The sequence below is a fragment of the Pteropus medius genome, unplaced genomic scaffold, assembly GCF_902729225.1.
Source record: "Pteropus medius unplaced genomic scaffold, Ma_sr-lr_union100, whole genome shotgun sequence".
In the NCBI taxonomy this organism is placed as follows: domain Eukaryota; kingdom Metazoa; phylum Chordata; class Mammalia; order Chiroptera; family Pteropodidae; genus Pteropus; species Pteropus medius.
Window position 1 is genome coordinate 21350710 of NW_024340849.1, and position 16884 is coordinate 21367593.

The 16884-nt window shown below is 39.5% G+C and overlaps 1 protein-coding gene across 2 annotated transcripts in view; it reads left to right on the forward strand.

The window, feature by feature from the left end:
- The window catches only part of EPG5 (ectopic P-granules 5 autophagy tethering factor), a 91550-nt gene that overhangs the window by 65431 nt on the left and 9235 nt on the right, over nt 1–16884 (forward strand). Inside the window, exons 31-41 of one of the 2 annotated variants that reach the window (XM_039842528.1) lie at nt 478–691; nt 2666–2814; nt 3344–3545; nt 4093–4165; nt 5373–5473; nt 8114–8289; nt 9473–9658; nt 10163–10372; nt 10999–11143; nt 15185–15427; nt 16430–16646. In XM_039842528.1, the coding sequence (XP_039698462.1) occupies nt 478–691; nt 2666–2814; nt 3344–3545; nt 4093–4165; nt 5373–5473; nt 8114–8289; nt 9473–9658; nt 10163–10372; nt 10999–11143; nt 15185–15427; nt 16430–16646 (1916 nt within the window). Of the gene's footprint in view, nt 1–477; nt 692–2665; nt 2815–3343; nt 3546–4092; nt 4166–5369; nt 5474–8113; nt 8290–9472; nt 9659–10162; nt 10373–10998; nt 11144–15184; nt 15428–16429; nt 16647–16884 lie in introns of both variants that reach the window. The other variant, XM_039842524.1, reaches the window with a different exon arrangement.

Genomic DNA, 16884 nt, shown 5'->3' on the forward strand with positions numbered 1-16884 from the left:
GACTGACCTCAGTCTGTAATGGGGGAAGAACACGTCTCATAGTTTGGGATTCTGAAAGGTGATATCAGCACTCTGAGCTAGGTGACTGGCGCAGACACAGAAACGTCTGTTAGATGGAGACAGTTCTGCTTGTTTGCGGCATTGTGACCAGTGAAAGAGAACCACAAAGTTCGGATCCTCGCTTGTAGTGAAAACTTACCAAAGGATTTTTTAAATTACAAAAAAGCACACAGGGCTGAGAAAACCCTGCATATGCAGTCTGAGAGTGAAGTAGAGATGGAGGCATAATGGCACCCATCAATTCTTGAACTGCCGAGATTCTTTTAGGTACTTGTTTATAAACTTTAGTTTAAATCTTTAAGAATGGCTATGGCTAGGTAATCATTGACTTTTAAACTAAATTTGCACAGACTTTGCTCTACTTCAGTTAATTTTCTAGTGTCAATAAAACTGCTTTTTGTTTCTTTTTCTTTCTAGTTCGATCTTAAGCAATGGTTAAACGCCACTAAACCTCCTCTGTCTGATCGTACCAGGCTTCTGGAGTCCATTCATTTGGCACTTACTGCCTGGGGCCTCGAACCAGAGGAAGATATTTTGATGCCATTTAATATTTTCTGTAAGCACTGGACTTATCTTCTTCTCTACCAGTTCCCTGACCAGTACAGTGACATTCTCAGGCTGCTGATGCAAAGTAAGTGTCTTTTAATTTTGACTAATTAGATCACAATGAATTTTAATATTACATTTACCATTTCTACAGATGTCATCCAAAAATGTAAAAATAATACAAGTGTGCAATAGTTTAGATTTTTACCTGAAGTACTCAATGAGCAATCCCTAAAGGGATGCTGCCTGTAAAAATGGTCATTTATCGTCTTAAATGTTAGAATGGGCTGTAATTGGGCAAGGCGGCACTTAGTCTTTGGTGCTGGAGTCCACAGTTATGCACCCTTCTCTACCTTGGCTTTGCAGCTGTCTGGGATGCGATGGGGTGGAAGTGGGCCTGCTCACTCTGTCCACTACGGATTTGGTAAGAGAAGGAGGTTGCTTTTTATGTGCCAGTTGGTTTCTCTATAGTTGTCAATAGTGGATAAATTTTTCCCCTCCCTCCAATTTTTTGCAAATGGATTTTATCCCTATCTGATGATAGACTGTATTTATATTTGCAAAGGGAAAGAGCAGCATTAAATTTTCCACATTCCCACCCTTTCTCTTCTCTTCCTATAATTTTCCATTGGAGTGTTAGAGATTAGAGGAGAAATAAAGGATGTGGGCTTTTTTATTTTTGTAATTTCATGAGACGGTGGTTTTATTGACATTTGAAAAATGAGATAGTATTTTCTTTTTCATGCAGACTTCATACAATTCATAGATATAATGGAAAACTAACTTTTGCTTTATGCTAAATCTTTGTGTTACTTAATAGAAATTATTTAATGAATAAGTTAATGACCCTTATGTATTGGACTACCTGAACAATACAAAAATGTATGGTCTCATTTTCAGAGCACTTCAAACTTTCATTGTTTCCTACAGAGAAAAGTTGCAGGGTAGGCAGAAAATGGTGATAAGGAAATGTATTTGTACATTTTTTGATGCATATTTGCATAGCTAATTTCCTAAATTTTCTAAATTTGATCAAGTAGTTTTTTTCCTGAAAATTTTTAAAGATATTGTAAACTGTTTATGTAGATAAATGTTGACTTGCATGTAGCAGGAAATTTATACTTCTCAGGAAAAGTAATTCAGTTAAAGGCTTAAAAATGTAACAGCGCCACCTCTGTCGGAGCTTGTGACCTCCAGCCTCCTGGTTTCCCTTCTCTCCCTGGCCACCATGTCGGAGTTCCCATGGTCCTCTCCTTTACTCGTCTGCTCTCTTCATTCGCCCTACCTGAGCCTGTTGCCATCTTCTAGGTGTGTATGACTCCCACACCTGCAGCTTGATTCTAGGCCTCTGCCCTAAGCTTCAGACCACAGTAGCAGTTAGACACAGACCCTTTCCTGTTTCCTAGACATCTCATATGCAGTATAGTGCAGCTGACCATTTTTCCCCTCAGACTTGCTCCTGTGAGCATCGGTTATCCTATCTGATCCTCATGCCACTTCTGGGTGGAAAGAACCTGAGATGTTAATTCTTGTCCTCTGAGATGTGAGGTTTGTAAGTAGTGGAGTGCTGGCTGGTAGTGTCTACTTTTATGGTTTGCCCTGCGCTGCTTTAGGTTTTTCCTATTGCAAGCGTAGTTTTAGGATAAGCATAAGACTTCTTCTGAAGAGAGCCTACATGCTGCTGTAGCATCTTCAGCTAGTCTTCCTTGTCCTGTCGTCATTGTTTCTCCCACATTTTCCAGCCAGAAAAATGGCATCTTACCATTCCCCAGTAAAGGTTTGGGGGGTGAGATTTCTCTCTAGATTCTAGCTCAAACAGCTCTGGCTGTGTTCACTCTAAGCAGAGTTAACAGGAACAAGGAAGGTCAAGTGCTCAGGTGGATAGTTCTCTTAATAGGTTCTCTTTGCCTTGGTTTCTTTACCACAGGTCTTTATAAATTTGTTTTGGATTTTTATTTAATATTTATTCCATTGTAAATACATGTGTTCTATGATTCAAGTTGAAGAATTTAGTTTGTGAAAGATGCTGACTTGCTGTCCTCTGTCCCTGCCCTGTAAGGCTCTGCTGAGCAGCTGCTGAGCCCTGAGTGTTGGAAAGCCACTCTGAGAGCCCTGGGCTGCTGTGCCCCAAACTGCCAGCAGGGGGCAGCTTCTGCAGAGAGCGCGGTGCTTCAAAGCTCTCCAGATGTTCTCTTGTCAGACAAGCAGGTGAGTAGCTTTTGGTGTCTCACATTTTTGTGCATTTGTTTTCCATTTCCTTTGCTATTTAAATAATTAGAACCCATTGAGAATTTATATCTAAAAAGCTGGTTTTTTGCGTGCATTATCTTTAAGAGCCCTGTTTTTGCTTCTCCTCCATTGAATCACCTTTCTCTCCCACCTCATTCTGAGTCTAGTCCATTTGTTTGAGAGCAGCCTGGTCCTACTCCCTCCCCACCTTAACCTACCTGCACCTGCTTCTTAACCTTACATCACTGACTCCTTCAGTCAGGGTTTCATGCAGTGTCACACAGAGCTCTCAGTTTCATCAATTTTATATGACATATGTCTGCATGAAAATTTATTTGAAAGAATGGTTCCTCTGCATTAGAAGAAAAGTTTGAAGTCTGCTGTCTTACTTTTCACCTGCTGCATACCTTTGCAACTCAAAGCCAAAGCCCTCCTTTGCAGTCTACAGTAACATCCTGCAGAAAGTAGACATTCAGGAAGCATTTGTTAACCAGTCATTCTCTTCCAGGTAATGGAGACAATACAGTGGCTCTCAAACTTTTTTTATAAGCTTCGGTTATCCACGTTGGACTTTAAAAGTTTTGGTTTATTCTCAAAATGGAGTCCTTACATGGATGATATGAAGACATTCATGGGCTATCTCGTCAAAAGGCTGCTTGACTCAGAAATGGCCTGCTTGGCCCAAGACTCATCTGCCAGCAGCAAAACAGGTAACATGCCTTGAGTGCAACCTTCCATTAGAAGAGACTTGAATAGACACATTAAGATTTAAATCTTTGTGATGAAACTGTATATCTGAGTGTCAAGCAAAGGAAATGGGGAATGTATGGCATAGGTGTGAACCCATATATGTGTCATACCTATGTTCCTTTAGATAGTGGATGCTTCTTGCTTCAGCTTGTCTCTGCCCCTCCTTTGTAGGGCGGGGTACAGAGAGATAGGTTTCAATCTTCAGCTCTTTCTTTGTTTTATGCCACTAAGGAAAGGGTCTTGAATATTTAAACATTTATCTTTAAAAAATGTACTTATATAACTATCCATGACATTTTGTAATAAAAAATTTTCAATTCAGGAAATGCCATTGTATTAAATGAAAACCACAAACATACTTACATTAAACATGTTGTTTTTATATCAATGTAATTTGTGAGTATACAGGTATATAGTGTTATCTATATGTATTCTATATAATGTTACCGGTGATATTTACAAAGGATACACTTGTTTGTCGTCTTTAAAATTTTTGCTTTATTTTAGTGCTGAGATCTCTGCATTCAGTAATCATCCAGCTCTTTAAGCCATGGATCCTGGTTTTAGAGGACAATGAAAGGTAAATCATTTTTCAGATACTCAAATTTTTTTGAAAATTTTAGACTTAAAAGTCCCGATAGATTTTGGTACAAGAGATGCATTCACAGATTTAATTTTTTTAAGTGTAGGGCCGTATTTAAATTTAGAAAATGTTTCTTTGTGAAAAAAACTTAAGGTGTTTTCTGTTTGTGGAATTGTTAGTCTGGTTGATCAGAGCTATTGTTACTAATTTTGAAGCAAAACTGGACCCTCATTTCCAGTTTTCTACAATAAAAAAGTCAAATGAGTTTTGGTACTCGATTTCAGAGAAACGGATGCTGCTCTCTTTAGTTAGGTTTGGATACTATAACACTAAACATGAGACTAACTTGATCGTGTCCAGTATCTCAGTTAGTTTTTGGAACTAAGTTGGCTTCCAGATTAGTAGGTGGGAATTACCTTTGTAACATGAACTCTACAGTTAAATGAAAGCATTATCTCATGAGCATTTAAGTTCTGGATCTTTGCTTTTGTTAGAGGGCTATTCGTAAACACTCTGCAAGCTTCAGGATTTTGTAATGACTATTTGACTGCTGACCGTAATACAGGCTGCCTGTTTATTTCCAGAAAGAATTAATGGAATTTATTTTGATATTGAACTTTCTGGACCAGGTTCAGAAACTGAAATTTTAATATAAAGAGTCTCTTTCTTTGGTTATTTCTCATCCATTTATTTTTTGGCATCTTTTTGTTACATGAAATTTTCTTCCTTTCCTCCTTTCCTCCCTCTGTCCATCCCTCCCTCCTTCCCTGTTTCCTTCCTTCCCTTCCTCCCTTCCCTTCCTCCCTTCCCTTCTCTTTTCTTCTTTTTCCTTCTCTTTCTTTCTCTCCTTCCATTCTTACCGTTGAAGCTACCTAGCAGTATATTTCTAAGGCATTTGAAATGTAATCAAGATGCACAAGGGATGGGTTCAAGGGTATAAACTGATGTTAATTTAGGTTACACACCTATGAAATCTAATTGTGTTGGAATAAAGGTTGGGAAGGAAAGTAAATAAAACTACATGGTTGATACTACGAGCTGTAATTCACATCCAGAATTTCCAGGCTTCGAAGTGGTCTAAATGTGTCTTAGGGCTACATAACACAGGGTTTTCTATGACTCTAGCAAGCCCTAAACTCTAGAACCTAGAGTAATTTAATCATGGCCTTTAATTTCTAAGTGCTTTTTCATTTATTTAAAGCAGCCAACGATATTACCCCTGGCTGGAGAGCGATGCTGTAGTGGCCTCAAGCATTGTGCAGTTGTTCACTGATTGCATTGACTCATTGCACGAGAGTTTTAAAGGTAGGAAGATGTTATGTCTCTGGTTGGTTTTCACTTTTTCCCTGAGTCATTCAGGTACTCTTTTGCCTCTGCTTTCCTACTTTATTTAGTTTAATTTTAGTTGGCAGGCAGTCATCTTTGACCAAAGAAAACTCACTCATACAATTATGTAACATAAAGCTCATAAACCTCTTATCTTGTTGGTGAGGTAGCTCGGAGTTCCATCAGTTATGGAAAATACACAGCCTTTCTCTTTCAAATATTGTCTGTCCCCCATATTGAACCACATTCTGTCTTCCTTGACTCTGACTTTTTTTTCATATTTTCTATCTTTTTGTGCTTTATTTTCTTGAAAATATTTAAACACGCTTACTTTCTTTTATGATCTATATGCAATAATTCCATTCTCTGACATTTCCATTGGAGAGTGACTTTTGTGCTCTTGGAGATTTCTTCAGACTCTTATTCTTAGAGGCTTGATTCCTGTGTATTTTATAATTTTGTATTCTGAGCCCATATTTAGAGAAATGTTATCTAGGGAAATTCCATAAAGACTAGAATGAGGGTGTGTGCCTCCAGAGAAAATCTGCATTTGTTGTTGCCAGTTAGAACTTTGTAATTTCTTGGTTTGGAGTTTCTCACACCACACACATATGAAATGGAAGTCCATACTCAACTTGCAGGCAGGCCTCAATGATCACAGTAAACTTTTTCCCTCCTCAACCCCAAGTCTGTGCTGAGGTAGAGAAGGTTTCTTTTCCCCACTAATCTGCCCTTTCAGTGAGGGTGTGGTCCTTAGAGGAGCTTATCTTCTGTCGCCTGTGCTGTTCCAGAGGAGCAACAGCAGGCAAGGAAAGCCTTCAGACCCCAGTGCGGGTGTGACACCTGTGAAAGGGGGGTGGGAAGGAAGAGCCTCAGCCGCAGTACAGCTCCGAGAAAGTATTGGCCAGCGCAGTAGGGAGTTTGAGTATGAAGATTTACTAAGGAGCCTCATGTTTGGCAGGAGTGGACAGACCTATGCTCGGTTGTTGGCTGAAGGCTGCCTGGGAGGAGCGTGCCCTTGACTTAGGTGCTGCAGTAGATCGTGTAGGTGCCACGGCTGGATCAGGAAGTTCTGTTGAAAGGGAGAACTGAGTGGTATACCTCCATGGCTGCCATGTGTTTATGTGGGACTTAGTCATAGAGTTAACAATATGCCATCCAATATTTATATATATAAATGCATATACACACAATTGATTAATTTTTTTAGAGCCATTTTAGACAAAATTGAGCAGAAAATACAGAGTTCATATAACCTGTCCCCTTCTCCATGCATAGTCCCCCCACTCTCCACACCCCCACCAGAGTGGTATATTTGTTAGTGGATGAATCTGCATTGATACATTATTAGTACCATTGTCTCAGTGTCTATTTGATAAATATTGGTGCAATGAGTAATATATGAAATCCTAATAATACTCTCTCTTTTTTTTTTGAAAGGCAGATTCTACTAGCTGCTTTGTACTATCTAAAATATATTTATTAGTGAGAAAAATATTGGACTATCAAATTATAGTGACATAGGGTATATATTTAATTTCTTAGTCAAAGGGGCAAACATTCTCACAGGTTCTCGCCTGTGTATATAAAATAAGAAGGTGGCTTAGGAACAGGAGGGTACACGGATAACATCAGGAATTGGTAGCTAAGATCAGAGAGAGGAAGCAGAAGAACTATGCAAAACAGCATGAAGAAGTATTAAAGTGTAGCCTTTTAGTGAGATCATTGATCCACTCTCTCCTTTTATTGATGAAAAAATGAGGACCTGAAAAAAAAGGAACTTATCTGAGGTCACAGAACTTTTTTGTGTCTGGCTGGAACTGGAAGCTCAGTCTCATTCTAAGAGGTTACTCCTAGACATCTTCTACCTATCCATCCTTAACCTAAACAGAACTGTCTTTTATCTACATATAAACAAATACTGCCCTTCACCCCTGTTTCAAAAGATTGTTAAAAACACACATTAAATGTTTTCTGCTGTAGAATAGAGTAAAGACTGGGAATTGAGGGCACAGCAATGTTAGAAATGATAAATCGACTGGCACCATGTGTTGATGCTCACTGGCCATTTTTGAAAAGTGAATGTTGAGAAACACCATCAGGTTTCTGTTTCCGTGTGTGGTTCTCTCTTCTTTGACTATGCTCCTCCCTTCCTTTGCATAGAACCCGAAAGGCTGAAACCATTTCAGACTAAATGCCCTTTACATTGACATTAGTTTTTGAGGCACTAAAGCCATTGCTTCTTGTGAGAACAATACTGAGTGATCCAAGTTGCAGACAGAAGGGATGCCTAGAACTGGTCGGGGTCGTAGAAGTGTAATTTGAGTTAAAAAGCCACCTATTTAGAAGTTTGGAAGGAAAACTAATCGTCCCAGCTATCTCCCACACACCAGCTACTCATTCCAGTTACCCAGGTAAGTAAGAACCATTCTTTATTATTAATCTGCCATCAGTTCTCTACCCTGCCCCCGGCATGTGAAAATCTTTGAAACTGTATAATTATTGAGAACCTTAGGTTTTAGACTTTTCATTCAAATTTGTGTTTTGTTATTTATTATTATTATTTTTTTTAAAGGTTAACCAAAAGGTCTTGAACTGTATTTGCTTTTTCAATTTTAGATAAGCTGTTGCCAGGTGATGAAGGTGCCCTTCGCTTACACCTGATGCATTACTGTGAAGCATGCACAGCACCCAAAATGCCAGAGTTCATTCTGTACGCTTTTCATAGTGCCTACCAGAAACTCCCGTGGAGGGACCTGTACCCCGACCAGATGCTCATGGAGGCCTTCTTTAAAGTAAGTCTCATTCCCCACAGCCTGGAGAGATTGGGCTGCTAGGGAGCAGCCTGTGCTCTGTTCACTGTGGGTTTTAGACACAGTTGCCGTGAGTGCCCAAGCAGATTGTGCCACATTCTGTGTGGTCCAAGTGGTGTCTGTGTAAAGTGGCAAGACCACTTGAAAACCCAGAGAAAGACTCTGTCTATAAGAGCAGTCATTCTCTAGACTTTAGTAATATTGTCGTGTGAATACGTAGTTTAATGACTTTGTCACGTGCTTCTTGGTGTTTCTGTGTCTGCATGTTTTTCTTGGATAGTATCATCAGAACTACTTACTGTTAAATGTTCTATTAAAGGAAAATGTAAATTGGTACTCAAGCCATTCGTTTCTTTAAGCAGTTATGCAAGGGAGTAATTGGGTTGCAGAAGATATAAGTGCATTTATAAGGGATAACTCTGACATTGCTTACATACTTTATAATACATTTGCCATAGCTCCCCAATCTCCAGTCCTTAATAATTTTAAAATTGGATTTAATTAAATATATAGTTATCAAAAATTATAAAGACTAATGATCTGGAGATATTTTTACAACATAACATAATGTTACATTACACTAAAAAGGCAGTTTAAAAGTCTGTACACTAATACAGTGGGTCTCAAAGTATGGTTCCAGGACCAGCAGCATCAGTACCACCTGGGAGCTTATTAGAAATGCACCCACCCCGGTTGTAGGAAATGAAGAATTCTAGAGGTCGTGCCCTACACTCTTTGTTTTAGTAGGTCCTTCTGATGGTTCTGCACACTTAGCTTTGGGAACTACTGACTAGCAGATCTCAACCTTTGTCCTCTCCCAGTACATCTGAGGACTGTGATGTGCTCCTTTCACCAGTGACTGATTGTGGCAGGGATTTGCCACCCTGGTTGGAGATAAGGAAGCTCATTCCTGCTAAGAATGAATAGAATAAGCAATGCACTCCAAACAAGCTGGAAAATGTTACACATACACTCAGTGTGGAAAGAAAGATATTACGAATATTAAGTCTAAATCTCTGGGGGCTAGGATTATGGATGACTTTTGTAATCTGGGAAAAAAGTGTTATTTAAAAAATATAATTTAGTAAACATTGATTTATACACATTTTCGAGATAACATAAGTAGCTTAAAGCAAATCATTGGTTTTAATTTGTTTCTTTTTAGGTGGAACGAGGAAGCCCCAAGAGCTGCTTCTTATTTTTGGGGTCTGTCCTCTGTGAAGTCAATTGGGTCAGTGTGCTTTCTGATGCCTGGAGTCCCAGTCCCCACCCAGAGACCCGGAGCATGGTCGTCTGCCTCCTTTTCATGATGATTTTATTGGCAAAGGAACATCAGTTGGTAGACCAAACAGTAAGTTTGGAGAGCCTGTAGTAAAACTTGGCAAGGCCCCCTAGATCCTCACTTTCTGTGAGATTGTCATTTGTTAGTTATTTCCCCGGTGCATCTTATCAGTGTGAATATGTGCTTGGTATACGGGATGTGCCCTTAACAAGATGCCTGATTTTCGTGGATAGTTCATAATCTAATTGTAGATTATGAAGGGAACTACACTGAGTCAGTATATAAAAATCAATTTTATTTTACATCTCATTAATTGCGAGTTCTAACACCAGCTCAGAGAGTTCCTTTGAAAATTGGGTTGTGAATACTTACAAATCTTAATGTGCTTTTGCCAAGACTTTGGTTATTACTTTTACTAGTACTCCTAACTTGAGATGGTATTTATTTGACATCTTAACTGTTCTATGCTTATCATAGGCCATCTTGGTGGTCACTTCTTAGACTAATTTCTAGACATATATTTCTAGAAAAATGGGATCTCTGGAACTAAAGGAATATGTGTTTCAATTTTAGGATTCGCCTCTACTAAGTCTCCTTGGACAGGCAAGCTCACTTTCATGGCATCTTGTGGATATTGTGTCGTATCAGAGTGTGCTAAGTTATTTCAGCAGCCATTATCAACCATCCATCCTCCTGGCAAAGGAATCTTCTGCTGGATTAATCGTGAAGCTCCTGAAAGTGACTGCAGGCCTTTCTGTTCCTACTGACAGCCAGAAACATCTTGTAAGTTGAGTGGGTGCTTTCAAAGGCAGAGAGTGTTCTTCAGGACTGGTAATAGCTTAAGTGCTACTGAGGACAGTCTTGAACCCTGTGATAGCTCATCAGAGGAAGTGGGAGGATATCTATCGTGTGTACTCATATTTTGGCCTCTCAGATCTTTTAGTTTTATTTATCTCTGGTAAGCATTTATTTACTTGCAGTGTCACATGCTAACGAGACCAGAAGGATTATGGGCTGGCAGTGGGCTGTTTGTCTAAGTGATCTGAATGTCATTGGCAGCAGAATGACTAGGAAGTTGTGATCCTGAGTTCGAGGTCTGACAAACTCAGTTCCCCATCTCACTGCCATTACGACCTTGGTTTTCTCATCTGAATTGGAAATAATACCTTGCCTCAAAGTGGTGCTGTAAGGATTAAATTAGATAGTTTGGGGAAAGTTTCTGGTGAGTAATTGGCGTGTAGTTAATGTCATTAATGCAGTGAAAAGGAAGAGTGTTCTCCTGGAACTTCCTGCTCTGTCCTCTCCACTCCCTGCCAAAGCAGTCAATGGCGTGCCTCGCTCCCAGCGAACACTCCGTTAACACTGCTTGCATGGATTTGTTTGAATGATCTTTTCTTTTTAATTGTCAGGATGCAGTTCCAAAATGCCGAGCCTTCACTCATCAGATGGTTCAATTCCTCAGCTCCCTGGAGCAAAATGGAAAAATCACCCTAGCAGTCCTAGAACAGGAAATGTCTAAGCTCTTAGATGATATCATTGTCTTTAACCCACCCGGTAAGTGACCAGGGGGTCGTGTATTTATTCAGTCATCGAACTCCTGCTGTGTGTAAGGCACTATGACATCAGGAAGATGGTCAAGACACAGTCATTCCTTTTTCCAGAGAAGCAGCAATCAGAGGCATGAGTGGACCTAGGGACACTGTGTTATCTCAGCACTGAGAGGAGGCGTGAACATTTAGACCAAAGAAGGTTTGACACTCTCAGATGCTGGTGTGAGGTTAACTGGACTGAGGGCTTAGATGACTGATAACGCCACAGTATGTAACTCCACAGGCATCCTCGGTGTAAGGATGAGCTAGAAGTAAACCTGCCCCTGGGGGAGGAAAGCAAAGACATTTATCTGTTTGACCTGGATGTTGGATCAGAAGTCTATGTGGTGGGGGAAAAGATACCTCTTTTGAAAATTAGTTAGTACAAACTGACCCTCATGTGGGTTTGAAGTAAGAATTCATAATACCTAGATTGTTCCCCCAAATCCCTCAACCTGAGAATTGAGTTAAACTAGTCCTGAGTTGGCAATGCCACCAGATGCCTGGCAGAAGACAACTACAGATCCTTTTTGGAGAAACTCCTCTTCAGCTCAGTCTTCAGAGTTCCAAGGAATATGAACTCACAGTTAAAAAAAAAAAAAGTCCTGAAATACATAAGGAAACAAGGAACCACGAACAAGTCAGCAGAGTCAGACATATAAAGACTTAAGATATTGGCATAATATGACTGCAGTAAAGAAAAAATAATTATATGACTGCAGTAAAGAAAAAATAACATATTTGATGAAATAAAAGAGATTTGAAAATATCAGTAAGGAATAAACTATTATAGAGATATGCTGCTTGGAGAGAGAATCAGATATTCTAGAAATGAAAAAGATAAAAATTGTAATAAAAATTTAACAGCAGATTCAACCTACCTGAAGAGAAAACAGGTAAATTGGAAAATAAACCTGAAGGAAATACCCAGAATGTAGAACAGACAGAAGGAATATAAAAGTGGGGTTAAGGGGCATAGAGAACAGACTGAGACGGTCTAAACATACAGCCATCATCTCATCAGAATTCCAGAAAGAGGAGGTTCAGATTTGGGGAGAGGCTAGCTGAGGAGATAGCAAGGCCCAGAACTTCCCAGGACTGATGAGTATAGCAATCCTTAGATTCAGTAAACACATCAAATCCGAAGCAGGAGAAATAGAAAGAAATTCACACCATCACACTGTGGTGAGACTGCTGAAGCCCCGGTGACAAAGAAAAAACCTCTACACCCATGAAGGAAAGAAAGACACATTAGCTACAGAGGAACAGCGTGTATGCTGACTGCCTACCTCTCAGTAACAACACAGTGCTGTGAGGAAATGATGGAGAACCTGGAGTTGTACATGAAGGAAAACCATCTTTCAAGGATGAGGACGAAGTAAAGATATTTTCATTGAAACGGAGGGTGTTTTGTCTCAATAGATGTCACTGGAGGAAATGCTAAAGCATGTTCTTCAGGTGGAAGTAGAGTGATCACAGTAGAAGGCATTGCAAGAAGGAATAATAAGCAGAGAAAGTAGTAAAATGTAAATAAAAACTGCCTGTAAAGAACTACCATAATCATGCATTTAGGGGTTTAAAAAGTAAAAGCTAAAATTAAATTATATGACTGCAGTATATATGTTAGGAAACAGGTTGAGTTAAAAGCATTCTAAAGTTTTATTATTATTTGAGAGGTTCAAGAAATTGATTACATTTACACCTTTATGAAATGTGAATGTTAAAAAAAATCTAAGAAATTCACCAGAAGAATAGAAATAAAATGTATAATTTCTAAGCAAGTAGAGGGAGATAAAAAAGAATGGCTAAAATATGTTCAAAGATGGCAAGAAAAGAAGTGTGGAGAAGGTGGGAAAAATAACCAAAATAAGATGGTAAAATTCAAATACATTAGTAACTGTAAATGGACTAATGTTCAGGTTAAAAGATCATCAGACTAGATTAATAAATTATAAGAAGTACATCTAAATATAGGATGTAGAAAGTTTTCCATAAGGTAAGCATATCAGGTAAATATTAAAATAGAAAGCTGGCAGAGCTATATTAATATTAGACAGATCAGATTATAAGGCAGAAAGAATTTCAGAGTCAGATGATCTCTCGTGTGTTTTCCTGCCCTGAAGTTGCATGACAAAAGATAAAGAAGAAATAAGCAGACTTCCGATCAGGATGGCGGAGTCGGCAAACTGTGCTTGCCTCCTGATAGCCACATCAGAATTACAGCTAAACTACAGAACAGCCATCACTGAGAGTTTCCTGAAGGCCAGCTGAACAGAAATCCTACAGCTGGGGACATATAGAAGAGGCCACCTCGAGACTGAATATTGTATGCCAAATGTAATTGAAACATTAAAAAAATAGAAATAAGCCTTAATAGAAATAAAGTCATTGGAAAATTGATCAAAGGTTTAGTTCACCAGGAAGGAGGATATAATAATTCTTAACTTATTTGTACCTAATAACACAATAGCTAATGCATAAAGTGAAAATTGACAGAACCAGAAAGAGAAATGTCAGATTCCCTCACAGCGAGAGATTTTGACACATCTCACAGTAATTGATAGATCAAGTAGACAGAAAATCAGTAAGACTATAGGAGGTCTAAATAGCACAGCTGGATGTAATAGGTATGTGGAGAATGGTGTACCTGTTTCATATATAAGTGTGGAATGAGATAATGCACCTAAAGTTTAGCATCAGCTAAAGGCAAATAACAATAATCATGGAATGTGTAAAGAAAAAAGAAATTAGCAGGCAATGCTGGAGAAACTGTTTTACAGTTGATTATGTGATTGGGCCATGAAGGTTGAATAATAGCTGACGATGCAAGGGAGAGAAGGGTGTTCTAGAAAGATCTTAATCAGAAGAACGATGGAATCAGATCTGAATTTTAAGAAAACACTATTGACTATGTTGATGATTAATAGGAAGGGGAGAGGCTGAGATCTGTTAAGAGGCTTACTGCGGTCGGTTTTTGCTCCTCTAAGTCATATTAAAAGATAAAATTAAAATTGTTATTCAACTGAAATTCAGAGATAAATCTTTAAAGTCATTTTTTGATAATAAGTAGATCTTATAGTAACATTGAGGATTTATTTAATTCTGTGCAAGTAGGTGAATTTGGTCTGATGGGTGTGATGAGTCAGACCTCCCTATTCCCATTGAGAAAAGTACTGAAGCCTCGGTGTGAGAAAGCCACAACTCTCTTCCATTAAAAGAAATGTACCCAACTCAAGGAGAGCTAGAAATAGTTGACAAAAATTATACCCGTTGAATAGTTTCTCCACACATTCTCAGTGAAATTGGTTTTCTCTTTTTGAATGTAAAGACGTAATGTTTTAGTAACCGATTCGTTCGCAGTTCTCTTGTAAAATGAATTTACTCTTTTTCCTGTATACTGTCCTCTTTCGACATCTTAATTTTTTAGAAAGACCCATTTATATTACCAGTCTGTCAATTTTTCTTATTTAGAAAAAAAAATAGAAGAGCTCCTATTAGGAGGCTTTCAAAATGCTTTTCCTCCTTTTATATTTTTGTTTTAAACAACAGCTATTCTGTGTAAATCCCTCCGGAATCGATGGCTTTGGCAGTGGTGGGGTGGAGGCGCTGTTTCTAACTAGTTTACCGAATGACTGCTGAGATCTGTGTGTTTGGCTTTCCAAATGAGCAAAGATTGGAAGATGACAACTAATTGAGCATGTTCTGATAAATAAGTTACTCTTTTACACCAACTTGGTATATCTGTTTATTAAAGTATCGCTTGGCCACACTGCTGCAGCCAGGGAGCTTGCAGTACTTCCTACTTTGCTCTTACAAAGTACTTGTGTATCATTTCCTAGCCTTAAAAGCTAAATACCATCCGGTCTTCCTCCTGGTCCCTTGAGATCCGCCAGGATTATAAAATCTGCCTGGAGAGCAGCTAAGATTAAAGCCCTGTTGCTCCCTTGACCGTGTTTGCATCGCCATTCCGGAGGCTTTCACGAGTGTGTGTCTGTGTCCCCCTCAGACGTAGACAGCCAGACCCGCCACATGGCCCTCAGCAGCCTCTTTATGGAAGTCCTGATGGTGGTGAACAACGCGACAGTTCCAACGGCAGAGTTCCTCCGGGGCAGCATCCGGACCTGGATCGGGCAGAACGTGCACGGGCTGATGGTGCTGCCCCTTCTGACGGCGGCCTGCCAGAGCCTGGCTTCCGTCCGCCACATGGCTGAGACGACAGAAGCCTGCATCACCGCCTACTTCCAAGAAGGTGAGAGGACAGTCATCTCATGCTCTCTGTAAATGTTGTTCTTTCGGGAAGGTATTTTGTCTTTCTCGTGAAGATCTGCAGTCAGCATGAAAACCTATGACCCAGGCGTGTTGCTACAATTGTGTTTCAAGGGAGGGAACTTCTAATTTATTTTATATTGGTTTTGCAGTATCAGACCTGCCCTTTTATGATAGGTAAATCGCGTATGTATGTCACAGGCCTTGTCATAGTTCTCAAAACAAACGCTATAAGCCAGAATCTATATAATAATGCCATACTACATTAATTTTCTCTAGTTTCTCATTTGTTAAAATGGGTTTTCATCGAAATCTTTTTATTGTTTTTTGTCATATCTTTTAAACTGTTATGAAGAGGTCCCCCTATACACACATACCCCCACCATCTCCCTTTTATTTTTCTTGTTCTCTCTCTAAACTCTCACATTCTGGAAACAACCTGTTCGTGCTCAAAAGAGCACTTCTCAATTCTGACAGGCAGATGCACGTCATAGTACCCACAGTAGGAGAGAAAAGGGTCTCAGCGAGAATGCCAGGAGGCACCTGGATTCTGCCCGTTCTTGACAACGCACGAATCCACATGGGAGATGCTATGCATGTCACCATGTCACCCCACCCTCACTGCCCCCAAAGAATTGAGAGCCATGAGTATAAATGGTATTAAAGTTGAAACTTTTAGATGACTGGTACAGGCAGAGTCTACATGTGAGTTTAATGATCATAATATGAAAAAGGTGATTTATAAAAATGCAGCACTGAATTCTGATTTCTCAGCCCTCTTTAGTGGCGAGCCAGGACACAGGCATTTAGCATAAGGGCTTTCCAGCCTAAGCTGGGAGGCATATTTCGCTTTCGTGGCTCCAGGGTCAACGCAGGCAATGTTTTCTTGACGTCAAGCTTATTAAAGTGAAGACGTTTATTAGAGTAGTTAAATAATTTGAATCTGGCTTTTACCTTGCTGCCTCTTCTTGTTGTTTTTTTTTAGGCTCCCTCAATCAGCATTTAGGATGGGGCCCCATTCTGGTGTCCCTTCAAGTTCCTGAGCTCACCATGGAAGAATTTCTACAGGAGTGCCTGTCCCTTGGCAGTTACTTGACTCTTTATGTCTACTTGCTACAGTGTTTAAACAGCGAACAGACACTAAGGAACGAAATGAAAGTGCTGCTCATCTTAAGCAAGTGGTTGGAACAGGTCTATCCAAAGTACGTTGGCCATCTGGCTGCTGTGTCAGACTCACTGGGTTTGGGTAACTTGGAATGTGGGGTTGAAGTAAGTGCTCATTTAAGTGCACAGAACCAAGTGACACGTAGAAACAAACAAGTTTGTAAGGCACAGTGACACTTGTTTTAGAAAGATTTCTACTTGCACGGGCTAATTTTCTGAACAGATTTTTTATTTCCTAAAATGGGCATTTTGAAGCACCGGCCTTTATGTTCCTTA